The sequence below is a fragment of the Cricetulus griseus genome, chromosome 2 (assembly GCF_003668045.3).
Source record: "Cricetulus griseus strain 17A/GY chromosome 2, alternate assembly CriGri-PICRH-1.0, whole genome shotgun sequence".
NCBI lineage: Eukaryota > Metazoa > Chordata > Mammalia > Rodentia > Cricetidae > Cricetulus > Cricetulus griseus.
Window position 1 is genome coordinate 48,561,491 of NC_048595.1, and position 19,783 is coordinate 48,581,273.

The 19,783-nt window shown below is 45.2% G+C and overlaps 1 protein-coding gene across 2 annotated transcripts in view; it reads right to left on the reverse strand.

Moving 5' to 3' along the window:
- Raver2 (ribonucleoprotein, PTB binding 2) overlaps nt 1–19,529 on the reverse strand; it is an 80,360-nt gene extending 60,831 nt beyond the window's left edge. For both annotated transcript variants that reach the window (XM_035439777.1, XM_035439776.1), the window contains exon 1: nt 19,314–19,529. In XM_035439777.1, coding sequence (XP_035295668.1) covers nt 19,314–19,529 — 216 coding nt within the window. The remainder of the gene's footprint in view (nt 1–19,313) is intronic.
- Between the last annotated feature and the right edge of the window lie 254 nt (nt 19,530–19,783).

Consider the following 19,783-nt stretch of genomic DNA (forward strand, 5'->3'; position numbering starts at 1 on the left):
ATACCCTTTCTGTCTCTTTTTAGAAAACAGACACCTAAGGAATAATCACTTAAAAAAAAAAGATTAAACAAAACCAAACAAATCAGAGTAGAACAAAACAACCAGAAAAGAAGCTGAAGAAAAAGCACAAGAAACTCATAGAGATGCAGAAGACACACCTGTTGGCATCCCATAAAAACACAAAACTGGAAGCCAGAATGTATACACAAAGGGCCTGTTTAAAAACAAGCAAACAAAACTGCCCTGACTTACCATTATAAGACAAAGAACCTCCAAAGATGCCGCTGAGTTAGTTTTGTGTTGTTCAACTATTGCGGGGTACCGGATCTATCCTTAAGAGAAGTTTCTTTCTCCAGTGAAACTCCCTTGGGGAACCAATGTTTTCATCAGACAGCAAGTGGCTATCTGTTGGAAACAGCATCTGGGTCAAGGATGGGGAGTTTCTTTTATTCTCCTTTCAGCTCTAGGTGTACCTGGTGCAGACCTGGGCAGGCCATGTGCATGCTGCCCGTCTGTGAGTTCATGTGCACCAGCCCTATGGAGTCTAGAAGGCCTTCTTCCTTGGTTTCCTCCACCCCTCCTGCTCTTACACTTTCTGCCTCCTCTTCATCAGAGTTCCCAGAGCCCTGAGGGGAGGGATTTGATGGAGGCATCCCTTTTAGGGATGAGTGTTGCAAGGTCTGTCACTCTCTGCATATTGTCTAGCTGTGGGTCTCTGATTTGTTCCCACCTACTGGAGGAAGAAGCTTATCTGATGGTGGCTAAGCAAGGCAGGAATCCATAAGTGCAACAGAATGTCACTGGGAGTCATACTGCTGTGTTCCTTTAGCAGAAGAGTGATATTTGGTTTTCCCCTAGGTCCTTGGCTTCAGGATCTTGGCCACTCAAGCAGTATTAGATATGGGTTCCATCCCATTAGTGGGCCTTAAGTCAAATCAGATGTTGGTTGGTTACGCCCATAGTCTTTGTGCCACTACAGCACCAATGTATCTTACAAGCAGGTCACCATTGTAGATCGAAGGGTTTGTAGCTGGGCTGGAATTTACTTCTCTTCTTTGGCAGCCCGAAGGATACCTTCCAGTACCATGAACACCAACCAGTCCATAGGGGTGAAGGCTCTAGGCAAGCACCAGCTCAACTTCTCTGCGCCCAAGGAGTCCTGTAGTCACTGTCTTCAGCTACAGACCTTTACTGTCAATTTGCAGAGAACCACCTAGCTTTGGCAGTTGCCTGGGCTGTTTGGGGGTTCCCATCGGACGCCTTTGGACAAGAACTTGATTAGATGTAACCCATTCCCAGTACTGGAAGCTTCATTTGATGTGGAGGGATGTTCAGTAGGGGGGCTCTGTCTGTCCTGTCATTTGGTGATTTCATTTAGATCACCTTTCAGAGGTACCTCTAATCAGGATTTCTCCCTACAACCTACGTATTGTCTTTTAGGAAGCTTCTACTATATTAGGTTTCCAAATAATCCCTCAAAATTGCCCTTAGTTTTAGCTGTCCCTCCCCATATTAGAAATTGATTAAATCTTTACATGTACATATTTTATTACATACAGGTATTGCATGTGTATTCTACTGGACTTTTTCTCTGTAAAACCCTGGCTGGTCAAGGCATCTTATTACATTTCTCTGACATTTATTTCTTCTTCTGAAAAACATTTACTTATTTCTATTGCCTGCTTTTCTATTTTGTTCCCCTGCAGTGACTTTTAAAACACAGTGACTTTTAAAACACCGTGACTACTAGCTCTTTGTCATTAATAACTTCACAAATGTATTCCCTTAGTAAATGTCTGATGTTCTGCTCAGTTGAGAGAGGCTTTTCACTGAAACAAAGTCAAGCTTATGGCTCCTTCCCCCTTAAAACTTGTGAGGTCTATGCCTTAAGAAGTCTTTTCACTCGGGAGGTGGAGACAGAGGGATTGAAAGTTCTAGGTCATCCTCGGCTACATAGTGAGTTCATTCAAAGCCAGTCTGGGCTACATCAGAAAAGAGGAGGAGCAGGAGGAGGACAGGGAGTGCGGGAAGAAGAGGAAAGGGAGGCAGAGAAGGATTCTTCCTAATCAAGTATATAAAATTATACATTTCAGTTTCTAGTCACTTAGGAGTTGGCTTTTTGTCTGCTTATTATTTTGTTTGGTTGGTATTTGAGGTGGGAGGTCTCATAGCTAGCTGAGTCTAGTCTGGAACTCTTGATGCTCCTCCCTTCATTTCCTAAATGATATTTCAAGCATGAACTTGTAGTTTAAACAAGTGTGGAGGAGGAATTTGGTTTTCTCACTTGGGAAATGAACTTCACTTTCTCCCCAGCTGGATGACCCACTGTCAGGCCACCGCTGAGCCACTCTGTTAGTTAGCTCTCACATGACTGTGACAATGCCCAACAGGAAAAACTTAGAGAGGAATTCTTTCCTTTGGCTCATGGTTTCAGAGGGTTCCCCTCAGTGATGTGGGGAAGGCTTTCTGGGACAGCTCAATCTATGATGTCAGGCCTGTGTGGTTGAGGTTGTTCCCACTGAGGTAGGACAGGAAACAGCATGTAGCAGGAACCAAGGGCTGAACATAAACTTCAAGGCCTGCCCACCGTCATCTATTTCTGCCATCGAAGCCAAGTCTCCACTTCCAGTTTCCAGAAGCTCCCAAAATTATGCCATGAACTGGGGAGCAAATGTTCAAAACATGAATCTGTGGGGACAGTTCAGACACAAACCATAACACTACCTCTCTCAGACAATAAGCCTCCAGATACACATAAACCAGTGTGTTATCCCATGCCTCTATCCCACTGGACATCTTGTCTACCCTGTGCTGACTGTATACTGTCTTAAATATGCATAAATCTTTGGTTTGGTGGGGGGGGAAAGATTCTCTTTATTACTGTTGTTTCTAGGTTGGGGCTTTTGAGAATAAAACTAGGAATAAAATTTCTGAGTAAACCATACATGAGAATAAAACTGAATTATGTGGCATGGGCATTCTAAAATGTGAAGGTTTGTCCCCTCTAAAGCTCTCACTGGAGTTTAACTGCCACTGAGGTATTAAGAGGGAAGAAACTCAATTTGATTGTGTTTGGAGGTTAACTGGGGTTATGTAAGGTCATCAAGGTGGAGCCCCAGCCATTGATTACTGGTGGACGTGTAAGAAAGCAACAGAGACATGAAGGATACACATGAATGCCCTGCTGTCTCCACCTGATGGCCTGTGCTGCAGGGGACCATTGCCAGCACAGTCACCACCACATATGGGTCCTTGACCTTGGACCAGAACTGTGAAACAAGTAACTTTATAGCCTGGCCAGACTGGTGTATTTCTTCCTTTTTTAAAGAAAGAACTATATATAGCCTATGTTTGTCCTTGGTAGAATCTGCCAGTTTCTGAGACCTTTGAAGCACTTGACACATTCACTAGCAGAACATGACCGTCAAGTGCTCCACACCCGAGCCAACTTGGAGAGTCACCTGTCATTTTATTTTTACCCATTCTGGTAGGCACACAGGTAGTCAACTGTGGTCTCCATCCGGATCACCCCTCACAAGTAACTGAGTCCCAGACCCAGCCATTTATTTGCTCACTGGCTGTGTGCATTTCCCAAACAGAAGTATCTGTTCTAACCTATTTTTAAACTGGTTAACTTTTCTATCTAGTTTTTACATTAGTTTGTATTTTGTGGGAAGAGAGGGGCCGTGCTAAAGTGAATGTGTAGAAGTCAGAGGACAATGTGTGGGAGTCAGATCTCTCCTTCTGCCACATAGATTCTGGGAAGTGAACTCAGGTCATCAGGCTTGGCAGCAAGTGCCTTTATCCACAAAGACATCTTGTTAGGCCTTGCATCCTTCTAACTTGTAACATATCTGTGGTTTTCCTTCCCTCCCGGAACCGCTCACACCTTTTCTTCCTTTTAATAGAGTCTCTGGGCAGGGCATGGTGGCTCACACCTTTATGAGACGAAGAGGAAGGTGGCTCTCTATGGGTTAGAGGACAGCCTGATCTATGTATCGGGTTCCGAGACAGCTAAAACTACTTAATAGAAAGACACCTCCCCCCACCCAATCTGGTCAACTACGACAACAAGACAGTCTTACTGTGTGTAGTCCAGGTTATCTCACTATGTAACTAAGGCTATTCTCAAACCCACACTTCCTTCTGTCTCAACTTCTCAAATGCTAGTATTACAGGGGTAAGCTCCCATGTCCAACTTAGCATTTCCTTATAAATTCTGCACATTAGTCCTTCATCAAATGTGGAGGATTTTCTTTTAGCCTATTATATACCTTTTGTTTTAATTGTGTCTTTCTGAAGAGAAGTCATTAATCTTAACCAAGTTCTATGTATCACATTTTCTCTTCTGGAAAATGTCTTGTGTCCCGTCTGAGAAGTCTTAACCTACTTAAGGTCACAGAGAGATGACTATTCCCTAACATTACCCTCGGGTTATGACTCACCTCTAAGGAATTGCTCTGAGTGGTGTTAGGTATCGGTCAACTTCAGACAGAAGAATTTGCAACTTCCCTCAGGATCCTTTATTGGAAGATGTGATTCTTGGCCTCACTGGGCTGCTATATCACATGTGGGTTAATTCTTGGATGTTCTAGTCTACACCACTGATCTATTCATCTGATTTTTTTTCAAATCAGTGTCACTCTATTAAGTCATTACAGATTTATAATAATTCTTGAAATCTGGTAGTGTTGGCAATTTCTTCACAATTACCTTGGCTATTCAAAGCTCTTTGCACTTCTGTATAAATATTGGATCAGAATATCAACTTGCAAGAACAAGACCTACCAGGGTATTAAGTGGGATTGTTTCAAAGGCTCGTGGAGGTATTGAAGGCCTGGTTCCCAGCTGGCTGGCTGTAGCTGGTGAGGCTCAGAGGGGCCTACTGGTGAGAGAGGTGTCTGGAGACAAGGGTTTCTCACTGAATCTGGAGTTCACTAATTGGCTAGACTGTGGAGCAGCAAGCCATAAGGATCCTCCTGCCTCATCCTGCTGCTTGGATTACAGCTTCATGTTGTCATGTCTAGCTTTTCACCTGAGTGCAGGAGACCCATGCTCGAGACCTAATGCTTCTACAACAATCGCTTTACCAACCTACCTGTCTTCACAGCCCTCCATCAGCAATTCTTTTTTTTCCATTCATTTATTTAGCTCATAAAGTCATGCACAATTATGATACACAATACAGTATGCTCACAATGGCATGGCTAAATTAAACTAATTAAACCAATTATAACACACATATTCATCATTTTTGTTTTGAGAACACTTAAAGTATACTATCTCACAACTTTTAAAATATAGCCTATTGTTATCAACCATATTTAATCATGCTCTCAGTAGACCTCAAGACTTCACAGAGTCCATGCCTCTTGTCCAACTGCAGTTTTATATCCTTAAAGCAATTGTTTCCCCATTGTTAAAAGACCCACATTGAAGCCAATCTCATACAATGCAATCTCCAAATCTATTAATCTGACACTCAGATGCTGAGAAATGATGATAGGAAAATATTACAGGTCCTACAGTTAGAGTGAATAAAAATTTTAAGATAGGTAGATACATCACTTCAGAGCTGTCTACCTTGGTATTGTTTGTTTTTTTTTAACATATTTTATTCAGTCTATTTATTTATTTGTTTGTGTGTTGGGGGTGCCATGGCGTGAGCGGAGAGGTCAGAAGAAAACCTGTGGAGTTGGTCTTCTCCCATCATATGGGTCCTGGAGCTAGAACTCATGTCATCAGGTGTGGCAGCAAGCACCTCTACAACCCCACTGAACCCTGGCCCACAATGTGTTCTAATTTGAGGCAGAGTCTCTCCCTGGAACCTGGGGCTCAGTGATGGGCTACACTGGCAAGCCTCAGGGAGCTTCCTGTCTTTACTTCCCTAGTGCTAGGATTATAGCTAAATCCACCATGCCTAGCTTTAAAAATACTAAAAAAGACGGGGTGCTGGGGAGTGATCACAGGTTTTCACACCTGTACAGCAAGGAGTTCATCAACTGAGCTATCTCCCAAGCCCTGGATTCCAGGTTTGAAGTAACAGGACTTTCTGACTCAGCCTAAAGAAACTTACAAAGTTTCATCATTTGTCTTAGCAGTAAACAAACGGAAACTGTTGGTTGTTTACTTCAGGCCAAGCACTGTGTGGACAGTGTTTTGTTTAACCCTAACACCACAGCAGCTGGTTTTTAAATCTAGAGTTTAAAATGGGGATCTATTTTAAGTGAGGCCTGGATGTAAAATGACTTGCTCAGAGAGCATGAGATTGAGCTGGGATTTCACTCTGGCTGGCAGCAAACACAGTGACCCACTAACTACACTGTAGTATCTTACATATCTCCCTAAAACAACCACCCCGTGAAATCAAGAAACACTCACATCCTATCACATTCCTAGAGCCTGCGGCTCCCTGACCTGCTAACCTTAGAAGAGAGATCAAGGCAGGAACAAGGTCAGGATGTTCACCTTGCAAATTCTTTGGAGGCAAAACTTAAAGTCACTTGGTTCTGGCAGCTAAATGTCTGGCCATATCACTCCCTTAAAATAAACACTCACTGCTTAATTTGGCTGATTAACTCTTAATCACCTAGCCTTGCCTACTGACGGTCTCAGCCTAGCATTTTATTACTACCCATTTCAAACTCCATGCCTTGGCCACAGGGGACCAACTCTGGCCAGTTTTTTCTTTAGGAAACTTAAATCCAGGTACACACGCTCTTTTTGACTTTTGGATATTTTCTGGGGGTGGTGGTGGTGGCATGTAAGTGTGTAAGCTTGTGAATACGTAGGTGTGAATATCCATGTGTGGGCACGTGGAGGCCAGGTCAGACTATCAGGAGTCTTCCTCTCCCACTCTCCACCTCATTACCTAGGCAGGGTCTCACACTCAACCAAGGCTGGCTGGCCAGGGAGCACTAGGGATTCACCTGTCCCCACTCTGCAATGTTGGTTGGGGTTGCCTCCATGGCCAACTTTCCACCTGGATGTTAGGGATTTGAACTCGCGGGTGCTCATGCTTGCAGAACACTTACATCCTAAGCCTTCTCCATATCCCTGTAATTTCTACTGTAAATCTACAACTTTTCCAAAACAGCAGAGGAGACATTTGAAACTCCCACTATCCAAACCTAAGACCACTGAAACATCAAAGTAATTACAGCAGTGGCACACCCCCCTCTGGACAGAACACCTTGTGTCTGTACGGATGTGAATTAGTAACTGAACACATCAAAAAAGAACAGGGTGGTTAGTCTCAAAAAGTATCTCCCTGAACATCTTTATCATTCTGAAAGGAATACGTTCATGGCCTGGCACATGAATCAAACAAACCGAACTTTATCAATGTGGGAGGGAGGCGGAACTTAAAGTGTCCAACGACATACAACCCCAGCCAAAGACACGCAGCTCTAACCATGAGGGAGCAGCACACATACCCAAACTGAAGAACACTCTGCAAAGCACCTGGCCTGTAATCTTCAAAAGGTCATGGACAGAACTCGAGCAGTCATTTCAGACGAAAGGAGGCCAAGGAGACAGTGATTAAGCACACGAAGTGACAGAACTATAAAGGACATGATGGGCAACTGGCCAGACCAGACACAGCCTGAGGTTAGGAGGCACCACGGGGACCTTGATGGTGATGGCGGTGTGGTTACATCAGATGATACCCCACTTTAAAAGAAATGCATGATGAAGTACAGCCATGTGTCATATAATGATATAGTCAAATACCGTCTACGAATGTAACGACACGGTCCCTGCAGGGAGGGAGGGTGTGTGTGTGTGTGTGTGTGTGTGTGTGTGTGTGTGTGTGTGTAAGTTCCTATCACATACCAGCCCCATAGCTGTGGTAAGGTTGAATCACACTCACACATCCATGGCGATCCTGGTATAAATAGCACTGCCAGTCATATTAAAGCATAGACAATATAATTATAGACTGCAGAGTGTTTGACATGCAGCTAATAGTCAACAACAATGCTACTGGTCTATGTATTCACTCTAGCATGCTTCTGAGTGTTTCACAGATCACCCTGCATTTACAGTCATGCAGGTCTGTGTGAGTGGATTCCATGATACCCACACAATGGCAAAACTGCTCAACTGGATCTCTCCACACACACCACCTAATTAATCGATGGCGTGACTGTATCGGGGTGTGTGTGCACTGGGTCGGTGCACTGCAGCAGTTCTGGAGAGGGACAATTCACCGTTTTGTGTTTCAAAATCTAAAGCACCCTGTCTTCACTTTCTTGTAACAGTCACCATTTCACTCTAGCTCAGGCTGCAAACACTCCTAAAGTCAGGGAAGTGGAGACTAATTTGAATCTTTTTTTTAAAGTGGTTAAACAGGCAGGATAATAGAAGATCCAAAGTCCAGGAAATAAAAGGCAAACTAAGAGCAGATAATCAGAGCAGCTGGTGGGGGTGGAGTGGGAGGCTCTAGAGGAAGAAAAGAGTGAATGCAGGCATGAACACAGGTTCAAACAACTCCTAGTGGCTTCGGATAGCATTTTACTTTTCAGGTGGAAACAAATGCTTAACAAAGAAAACGACAAACAAGGGTGAGGAGGGAACAGTTCACAATCTACAGTAACTTCACACAAGAACACAGTGCCCAGAAAAGAAGTTCGGGGGCTCAAGAAATTGCCCCAGAATCTAACGAAACAATCATTTTTCTTATAAAGAAATACCAAGATAAGGTTTTTGACACACTTATCTTTAAGGCCAGGCAGTGATGGCAGTGATGGTATATGCCTTTAATCTCAGCACTGGGGGGAGTAGAAGGGGGAGGGTAGGAGGGTGGACAGAGGCAGGAGGATCTCTGTGAGATCTAGGCCAACTTACACAGAGTGAATTTCAGGACAGCCAAGTCTACACAGAGAAACTCTTACCTAAAGAAAAAGAAACTATCTTTAATCAATTGGCATATTTGTGAATGTGTATATGTGTGTGTGCAAGTGGGCATGCACGTGTGTATGGACATGCATGTGTGTGTACAGGTGTGCATGCACTGTGTATGGACATGCATGTGTGTGCAGGTGTGCATGTACCTGTGTATGGACATGCATGTGTGTGCAGGTGTGTGCAGGTGTGCATGTACCTGTGTATGGACATGCATGTGTGTGCAGGTGGGCATGTACCTGTGTATGGACATGCATGTGTGTGCAGGTGTGCATGTACCTGTGTATGGACATGCGTGTGTGTGCAGGTGTGTGCAGGTGTGCATGTACCTGTGTATGGACATGCATGTGTGTGCAGGTGTGTGTAGGTGTGCATGCACACGTGTATGGGCATGCATGTGTGTGCAGGTGTGCATGCACTGTGTATGGACATGCATGTGTGTGCAGGTGTGTGCGGGTGTGTGCAGGTGTGCATGCACATGTGTATGGGCATGCATGTGTGTGCAGGTGTGCATGTACCTGTGTATGGACATGCATGTGTGTGCAGGTGTGCATGTACCTGTGTATGGACATGCATGTGTGTGCAGGTGTGTGCAGGTGTGCATGCACATGTGTATGGGCATGCATGTGTGTGCAGGTGTGTGCGGGTGTGTGCAGGTGTGCATGCACATGTGTATGGGCATGCATGTGTGTGCAGGTGTGCATGCACTGTGTATGGACATGCAGGTGTGTGCAGGTGTGCATGCACTGTGTATGGACATGCAGGTGTGTGCAGGTATGCATGCACTGTGTATGGACATGCAGGTGTGTGCAGGTGTGCATGCACTGTGTATGGACATGCATGTGTGTGCAGGTGTGCATGCACCTGTGTATGGACATGCATGTGTGTGCAGGTGTGCATGTACCTGTGTATGGACATGCATGTGTGTGCAGGTGGGCATGTACCTGTGTATGGACATGCATGTGTGTGCAGGTGTGCATGTACCTGTGTATGGACATGCATGTGTGTGCAGGTGTGTGCAGGTGTGCATGCACACGTGTATGGGCATGCATGTGTGTGCAGGTGGGCATGCACTGTGTATGGACATGCATGTGTGTGCAGGTGTGCATGCACTGTGTATGGACATGCAGGTGTGTGCAGGTGTGCATGTACCTGTGTATGGACATGCATGTGTGTGCAGGTGTGTGCAGGTGTGCATGCACTGTGTATGGACATGCATGTGTGTGCAGGTGTGTGCGGGTGTGTGCAGGTGTGCATGTGTATGGACATGCATGTGTGTGCAGGTGGGCATGTACCCGTGTATGGACATGCAGGTATGTGCAGGTGTGCATGCACCCGTGTATGGACATGCATGTGTGTGCAGGTGGGCATGCACTGTGTATGGACATGCATGTGTGTGCAGGTGTGCATGTACCCATGTATGGACATGCATGTGTGTGCAGGTGTGCATGCACTGTGTATGGACATGCATGTGTGTGCAGGTGTGCATGCACTGTGTATGGACATGCATGTGGAGGCCAGCAGGATGACAGTAGGTGTCTTCCTCCATTGCTTTCCATTTTATTTTATTTTATTTTGCCAGTGTCTTCCAGTAAGCCTGGAGTTCACTTCAGCCAGAAGCCACTAGGATCCTCCTGTCTGTCTCCGCAGCACTAGGATAACAGGTGCAGACCATATCCAGCTTTATGTGTGGGTGCTAAGTTGCAAGTCTCCGGTCCTCACAGTTACATGGCAGGAACTACACTGACTGAGACATCTCTTCCTAGCTTCTTGCCTGCTTATTTCATCTGACATGTCCTCATGTATGTAGCCTCAAGCAGGCCTCCTCTTCCTCCACCTTCTGAGTTTGGGGTTTACAGGAGTGTGCCATTACACCCAGTCCTGCCCCCACCAAAAAAACTCTTAAAAAAATGTTGGCACACATCTCTCTGTGCCAGCCACAGTACCTGAGAGTGATACACTAACAGCAAACATGATGTTTCATGACTGACAGTTTCAAAAAGAACATTAAGAAGTCCGATTTAGCCGGGCGTTGGTGGCACACACCTTTAATCCCAGCACTAGGGAGGCAGAGGCAGGCAGATCTCTGTGAGTTCAAGGCCAGCTTGGTCTACAGAGCGAGTGTCAGGATAGGCTCCAAAGCTACACAGAGAAACCCTGTCTCGAAAAAACCAAAAAAAAAAAAAAAAAAAAAAGAAATCCAATTTACATTATCGCCCAGAGGAGCTACCATCTCCACACACAGGTCCCTTACAAAAGCTCTCAGGAGCTGTGCTAGAGCTTTACACCAGGCATGGTGGCACAGGCTTGTCAGACTGGCACTCTAGAGGCTGAAGTGGGAGGCTGTAAATCTGAGGCTAGCCTGAGCTACTCAGTGAAACCATTTTTTTAAAAGTAAAAGAAGATGAGAAAGGGATGGAAGGAGGGAGGGAGGGAAAAGGAGAGAAAGAGACAGAGAGGGAGGGAGGGAGGGAGGGAGGGAAGGGGAGAGACAGAGAGAGAGGAGAAAGGAAGTTGAGTGGCTTTGGGTCACCACGGAGTCTGTGTTTACCTTGGCTCACCATGTGGGAGCACAGACCATCATGGAGAAGGAAGGGCAACGGCAGACTAGACAGGAGGCAGGGCATACTATAAACTGTAAGGTCCACTTCCCCAGAAAGGCTCCACCTCCTAAAGGTTCTACAACCTTCCAAAACAGTGCTGCAAACTGGGGGACCAAGAGTTCAAACACATGAGCCCATGGGAAGCATCTTACAACCAAACCAGAACTGGTCTAGACACAGGTGATGTCCCCAGACATAATCAAAATGGCACCAGTCACCAACAGCAGGTTCAACCTGGCCTACAATCCTCTAGTGAGATCAGGGATAAGCCACAAGAGACGCAGAACACTTTGAAATTTCCACGGTTATGAATAAGAGCACTTTCTGGAGGGAAGGAATGTATAGCTTTCAGCAGACTCAGAATTGAGTAACTTTAAGTGAATGAGACAATTTCAGTCACACACTGTAGCAATCATCATCCAATCTGTGTGAGCTTGTTGGGCACATTAACAGACATGCAGCATTTCAGAATAAAGCAGGTAGGTAGTCCCTGTCTGTTCTGCATCTTTTGGCAGCTTCTAGGTTAAACAATACTGACACCAAGGTACATATGACAGGATCCCTGTCCTTTGAGTTTGTGGGAAAGGATTTATGGTGTAGCACTGTGTGAGATAAGAACACAAGCTTTGGAATCAAACAAGATGCTAGTTTTCCACTCTACCCCTAATTAGCTCACAGGTCTCCAGCAACTTGTTCGATGTTAAGTTTATGCTTGTTTCCCTATCAATAAAAATGGGAGTAAGCAATTTTGATTGTACAGCCTTGAAAGGACATTCACAGACAAACTGTCTAAGTCTGTGATGGTAAGCACACAAAACTTTTAACCTATTATTATCACAGAGGAAAGAGAATTCTAGGGGCTTCTCAATCCTATGAGACTCAAGCTGGGGAGTCACATTTTAAGAGACACTGTAGCAAAGGGGTGATGGTGTGTGTCCGAGAAAGTAACTAAGATGATCAGGAAACTTGGAATTATGTCCTAAAGACACTGAGCTGAAGGGTACTAAGTTACTAGTTAAAAAGGGATCAATGGTCACAATTCAAAGGAAACAAAGTTTATATACTCGATACAATGAAGAAGTTTATAATAAAGGAAGTTGTCTGGGGTGGAGTAGGAGTCCTGTGAAACAAAAAGTGCTGACAATGAATGTGCTAGACTCACGACAATGGGATGCCCATGATGGCTCAGAGGGGAAAGGTACTTTCTGCTCAATGCAGGTCAAGGTAGGGGGAGAGGACTGACTTAACAAAACTGACCTCTGACCTCCACATTAACACATACGATAATAATTTATAGAACTTATATTTTACTAGGGATAGAGAGATGAGTCAGCAATGAAAAGTGCTTGCTGCTCTTCCATAGGACCAGAGTTCAGTTCCCAGGAGCTCCACAAAGCAACTCACGATCTTCTGTAACTCTGGGGGATATGATGCCTTTGGTCCCCAGCACCTGCAATCACATGCATGTATGTGCATGCAGACACACACCTACACATAATTCAAAATAAACTTTTGAATTTTATTCAAAGGGATGAAGTGCTAGCATCCCTTGTGACAGCCTGTCCTCTGTGTTGTACCCAGCTACACTGATCACTCTGGGGAGGGCTCTACCTTGCCACAATGGTCTGAGGTCCAGTTACTGCCTGGTTTTTAACCAGTTCCTCAGGCAGAAGGGAAGGATCAGGTTCTTTGGCTTTTGTCACTTCTCGAAGGTAAATAGAGAGGAAGCCCATCCACACCATAGCGTGGGAGAAAGCCAGGTGCGCTAGGAAAGGTGAGAGGGAGTCTGGTTAGGCAATAGCATCAGTTTCTCAGCAAGAAACAGCACATTGAAAGGCTAGTGACTGTATAAGACATGGAAGGGGGTCCATTGGGAAGAGGAAGGGGCCAGTGGCATGGACAAGGAGGGAAGGATAAGGGGCAATTATTTGGCTCAATGGATATGTACTAATAAAATGAACGTAAAGAAATGCAGATTTCTTTTTTTACTTTTTTAAAGAGACAACCTACAAAGGATCAAAGAAATTCTGCGGCCAGCCATGATTCCCTAAACCTCTGAGCATAAGATGACAAAGGGAATGGTTTGATGATCCAGCAAGCTTAGAATACCCGAGAACTTGGAAAACATGACTCAGTGGTTAAGGACACCCAGAGGACTCAGGTTCAGTGTCCAGCACCCACATGGTGGCTCACAATCATTTGTAATTCTCATCCCAAGGGATCTGATGTCATCTTCGGGCCTCATGAGTCATCGCACATATGTGAATATGCAGGCAAAACACCCCAAACATAAAATAATAAAAGTAGCTAAAAATTTAGCCCAGGGACACTGACTGGGAAACAGCTAACACAGTCAGCCCCCTCTGAACTGTCAGATGAGCATATCTCCTGATCATTCCAGGGTAAGCAGCCAGAGCAGAGAGCCTTGTTAACTGGACCAGCAGTCTTGAGCACAAGCTAGCCACCCCTCTCATCCCCCACCACCCTGGAGTGAGAAAAGTGGGGGGCAGATCTGAAAAGCAAATGCACATATTTGGCCCAGGCCCTCAGGGCAATCCTGCAGGAGAGACAGCCAAGTGTTCTACAGAGTCTGATCTCCCCACTGGCTGCGTCCCTCCCCTCCTGGTGCACACTGGCCCCTCCAAGTAAGGCCACTGTGTGCAGACAAACAAAAACAACTGAATGTATCAAGTCAATTTTTTTTTAATTTTAGCATTCTTTGTCTTGCCTCTTTCCACCATGCTAAAGAGAACTAAACATAACTACAGAGAAGAGGTGGGTTGTGGGTTAGCAGCAGGAATTCCTTTGAACACCACCGCCCCTATCAGGGTTGATTTTATTTAGCTACCCCTATTTCCTAGAGTCCTGTCCTCATACACAGGCTCACCTGTGACTGGCAGCTGAAAGCCTGCTGTGGAACCAAGCTGCTTAGATGTCATTGTGCAACGGGTGTGATCCTGCCTGCCAGAAGCAAGCAAATGTAAACAGATGCTAAAATGCAGACGTGAAAAACAAAGTATCTCCCAACATATTCCTTCTGTAGAAAAGATGGATGCCAATAGAGAAGAGTCATGTGTAAGCATTAACCTACTCATTAACCGGGGTAGGCTCTCTAGATTACCTGGGACAGGCTCTCTAGATTACCCGGGACACACTTTATAGATCACATGAGACTTTCCGGATGTGCAGGTCACAAAATACTATTCTAGAATGTGGCTTCAGATCATAGAACAGCATTTCTGAAACACTTTTCAAGAATTTTTGCCAACCCTCAAAACTTGAGGAGACTGTGATGTCCCAGAAGTCTAGAAATATGTCTCTTTAACTGTTGTCAGTGGCCTTGCTACACTGGGACTAGAGTAATGGACACCAAGCAGCTAGAGCTCACAATTGAACTCTGTTTAATTACATCAGAAAAATAAATGTAGCAGACAAACTACAATAAATATGTAACTTAAAGATATACAATCTCTTTGTAAAAAAAAAATTTTTGTTTTACTGTGTGTGTGCTTGCATGTATGTATGTATGTATGTATGTATGTATATATGTATGTATGTGCACGAAGTACATGGCTGGAGCCTGAGGAAGCCAAAAGAGGGTATAAGGGATTGGAGTTATGAATGGTTGTGAGCCACCATATCAGTGACAGGAACCAAACCACGTCGTCTACAAGAGTAACAAGTGCTCTTAAGCACTGAGCCATCTCTCCAGCCTCCTAAAATACAATCTTGATTAAAGAAGTGTAATTTTAAAATGAGAAAACAACCCAATACTGTCAGGAAAAGTGAATTAAAAAGGTCATTATTATTGACTCTTTAGGGTTTTTCTTTTAACAGCACTTTTTAAACAAGTTAAAGGCAGAAAGTATATGAGAAACTCCCACTGCTTTTATCCTAGTACAAAAAAAAGGGGGGGGGGTAAGTAGCTCTTCAAAGATCAGATCAACCAGCAGGTCCAATACCTTCAGGTCTGTGAGGTCAAAGAGCACACAATGGCTACTGCACAGCTGTCAAGTGGGCCTCTTTGAGACAACAGTCAAGCCTCTCCACTAACTACCATCAGGGCACCTTGAAATAAAAGTTTATGACATCCAAAGTGAGAGGACACAATATTTTCTCAACTGCCTTGCACATGTGAAGCCCTCCATGTTTGATGCCCCAGCACCACAAATAAAAGGAAACGAGAACCTGGTGTTCATAGCATTATTCACTAAAGGTTATTTATTGTGAATAATTATAATTGCAGCCCACTAGAAATTATTCACCATCACTAATTTCACTCCAAAATCCTATCATTGGAATATGTAACTACCAACTCACAGTGGCTGAAGTGCTAGGGATCTGGGGAGCGTGATAAAGCTAGCCTGAAATCCAGAGCACGACTAATGAGAATGGATCTACAAACGTAGTCAGGGCCGAGTCACAAAAGCCTAAGGATCTCAGATTTCCATCCTATCCTGTCCAACTATTCGGAGTTCATCGCTGTGAGGCTGGAAAGATGGCTCAGTAGTTAAGAACACTTGATGCTCTCACAGAGAACCTGGATTTGGTTGTTGGTACCCACATGGCGGCTTACAACTAACTAACTGCCTGTAACTTCAGTTGCAGGGGACCCAACACCCTTTTCTGGCCTCCATGGGCACCAGGAATGCACACAGTACACATACATGCATGCAAGCAAACACTCATACACTAAACTAAAAATAAAAAACATAGGAGGGAGGAAGGAAAGGATATAAATTAAGGTTGGACTGTATATTTAAAGACAAGAGAGAGGATGCTGGGTGTAGTGGCATGTCTTTAATCCCAGCACTCAGGAGGCAGACACAGGAGGATTTCTACAAGTTTGAAGCCAACTCCATCTCCACAGCAAGTTCCAGGACAGCCAGGGTCACACAGAGAACCTGTTTGAAATACCCAAAGCCTCTGGCCTCTACCTGCATACACAAACATGCACATTCACCAGTGTAAGTGTGCGTACACACACACACACACACACGCACGCACGCACGCACGCACGCACGCACGCACGGGCGTACACACACATCAATATGCACACACACATAGGAACATAGGAACATGCATTGTGATATACTTACTCATAATAAATAAATAGATCTTTAAAAAATAAAATCAGACATTGTCAAGGAAAGTTAGTAACAAAGCCCAAAAGAAAAAAAGAGGTCATCCTGAACACGTTCATGAAAATACAACACAAAAATTGAATTTTACTGGTAGTAAAAACAGCCATTATTAAACAAAAAAAAAATCTGTTGGATTTTCTTTTCAATTTTTAATATACTAAGCCTATTTTACTTAATTGTATAACATTGGCCAGTCATTGTTAGTTATGAACCTGATCAGAAAACTGGCAAAGCTACTACAAGTACTGTGTATGGGGGGAGGGGAAGGAGCTTGTGGTGAAAACAGGGGAGGGACAAAGAACATGTTCCAATGTACTTTACATGTAACCTAACACTGATCTGTTTAGATTTCAAAACTGTGTATCAGAACTATCAAAGCATTGTATTATACACATTACTAGAGAAAAGACCAATGCCAAAGGAAATCTTTGCTTAACCACTGACCAACAGTTCTGTTTTGACTTTTAGGTGAATCCCTTCAGCTCTGAAAAAAAAAAAAATAGTGGAATTTAGATGATTTCACCGAGACAGCTTAAACCATTTTTTTTTTTTTTTTGCTTGCAACTTTTACAGAAAAACCTGAGACTTAGAGTAATCATAAGTTTATAATGGAGAAAAAATATGTCCCCTCCAACTCCCCAAACAATCACAGATGCAAGCCTCCAAAAGCCTTCTGTCATTGTAGATATGAGGTAGGACTGAAATAGTTCCTAAGACCCTCCAGTTTATTTTTCATCTCTTTTGGGAACACAAACGCAAAAGATAACAGCGAAGCAAGAACAGGCAGAACTGACTTGAATTTGCATTAAGTATTTTTAGACTTCATGCAGGGAAATGTTAGAACAGAAATAGTTGACATTCTACAGAGGAAATCCAGACATTTCTCCATCTTCTGCTAGATTGTCTATCAGAATCGATACTTGTCTAATTTGTTTTGTAGAAATGCCATCTGCTTCTCCCAAGGCCCTCTCCTGAGCTTTATGGGGACCTTCAAGATTCATAGCAGGAAGGTTGCCTTTCCATTGTGGAGATCCTTCAGGTGGTGATACAAAACATCGCCCCACAGAGGAGAGCAGGCACTGAGGTATATCTTAAGTGGAATGATGAGTCGTTCCCACCTACATATGTTATGAAGTTGTAGGCTCATGTTTATTGTTTCTACACAAGGTCTACCAACAGTAATGAGACAGGCATTTGTCATATTCTGTGAGTCACAGAGAACATACAACTGTCACTAGCCAGTCCTCTTGTAACTCTGTGTATGGACCACAAAAGGAATTTCATAAATCCTCCCTATCAGGATTTATGGAATTCTTTTTGTGGTCCTACCTACCAGGGCAATTCATCACATTTATTTTACATAGTCAAATATCTATATATGAAAAGTTCAAGCATCTGCACATGTAAGAAACATAAAGAATATTAATGTTTCATTTTGTTGTTAGTTTTTCAAGACAGGGTTTCTTTGTGTAGCTTTGGAGTCTGTCCTGGAACTCGATCTGTAGACCAGGCTGGCCTCGAACTCACAGAGATCTACCTGCCTCTGCCTCCGGTATGCTGGATTAAAGGCTTGAGCCACCAACACCTGGCTTGTTTCGTGCTTTTGATTTAAAAAAAAAATGCATATGCATACATGTACACAAGAAGAGGGCGATGTAGCTCAGTTGGCAGAGTGCTAGATGCATTCATAAAGTCTTAGAAGAAACACACACACACACACACACACACACACACACACATACATTTTGCTGAGTGTGTGATGCACACCTAAAATTTCAGCACGTAGTAGGTGGAGGAAGGAGGATCAGGAGGAGTTTAAGGCCTGCCTGGGATAATTGAGACACTATCTCAACAAAAAGAGAAAGTGAGGGAAAGACAGAAAATGGGGGTGGGGATGAAACTATGAATGAGAATGAATGAATATGAATCCCACATAAAACCTCCAAATTTTCCAGCTCTCCTACAAAAAGCATGTAACTTTTGCAATCAGAAAATAAAAGTTAAATCGATCCAGGCTTTCTAATCCAGAAGCAACAGTTAATCTGGATTAAAGACACTGAGTAGTTTAAAGTCCGCGCAAGCCACTGAAGAACAAATCCTGCCATACTTGGTTTGGCAGAAGGCTGCAAGACACTCCCGGCGCAGTATCAACCTCCGTTTCTCTGCGGCCTTAGCAAGCGGAGCAAAGTTGTTTCATACAAACTTGGTCAAGTGCTCCTGCAGCAGAACTCTCCCAGCTTTCCCGTGACCCCGCCCCCGTGGCAATCCAAGTCCCCAACACCCTACGCGGGACCCCTTTCTACTCGTGAGGCTCCGGAAGCCAGTCCCCTAAATCTGAGCTCCCCAGATCCTCCCCATGCGCCTTCACCTACAACAGCCGGGGTGGGCTGCAGGGAACACAAAGTCCCAGCCAGACGTGGTGGCAGCCGCCCCGGATTCCCCTGCCCTTGCACCAGCGGCTCCGCCTTTCCCAGCCTCAGTTTCCCAACATGCTGCCCTCGCAGGCAGCAGAAGGGTTTCGTCGAAGCAAAGGTTTCTGGGCTCCGCGCGCATACCTTCCTCCTCTCCCTGCCTCTCCCAGGCGCCCAGATCAACATGGACTTCTCTGGGTTGCAGTGTCCCTAAGCCCGGTCCGGTCGCCCCAGCTCGGTGCCCATACCTGGGAGCTGCTGTCCTGGGGCAGGTTTTTCACCAGGATTTTCCGCCGGTTGCTCAGCTCCCGCCGCATCCGCTGCAGCCGCGCGGCCACCTCCTGGGGGTGCAGCGCGGCCACCTCTCCCGGGCGCAGCGCGGGCTCCGCGGCCTCCCCCGCCGTCCCAGCAGAGGGTCCAGATCCCAGGCCCGCGCCCCCCGCGCTGCCTCCCCGCGCCGCCATCTTCCTGGCGCCCCGCTGCAGACTCGCCGAGGCCGGAGCGAAGCGGGAGAGAAAGCGGAGAGGCCGCGCGGGGGCGAGGCGGGCCGGACGCGGAGCAAGGGCGCGCGGGCGGGGGAGGCGCCGCAGCCACCGACGCGGGAGGGGGCGGAGCCCGGAGACACGCCCAGCCCAGACACGCCCCCGATGCTTCGCCCCTCCTCCCCCAATGACACCTGCCTGAGCTAGGATGCAGTGCAGTGGTGGGACTCGAACCC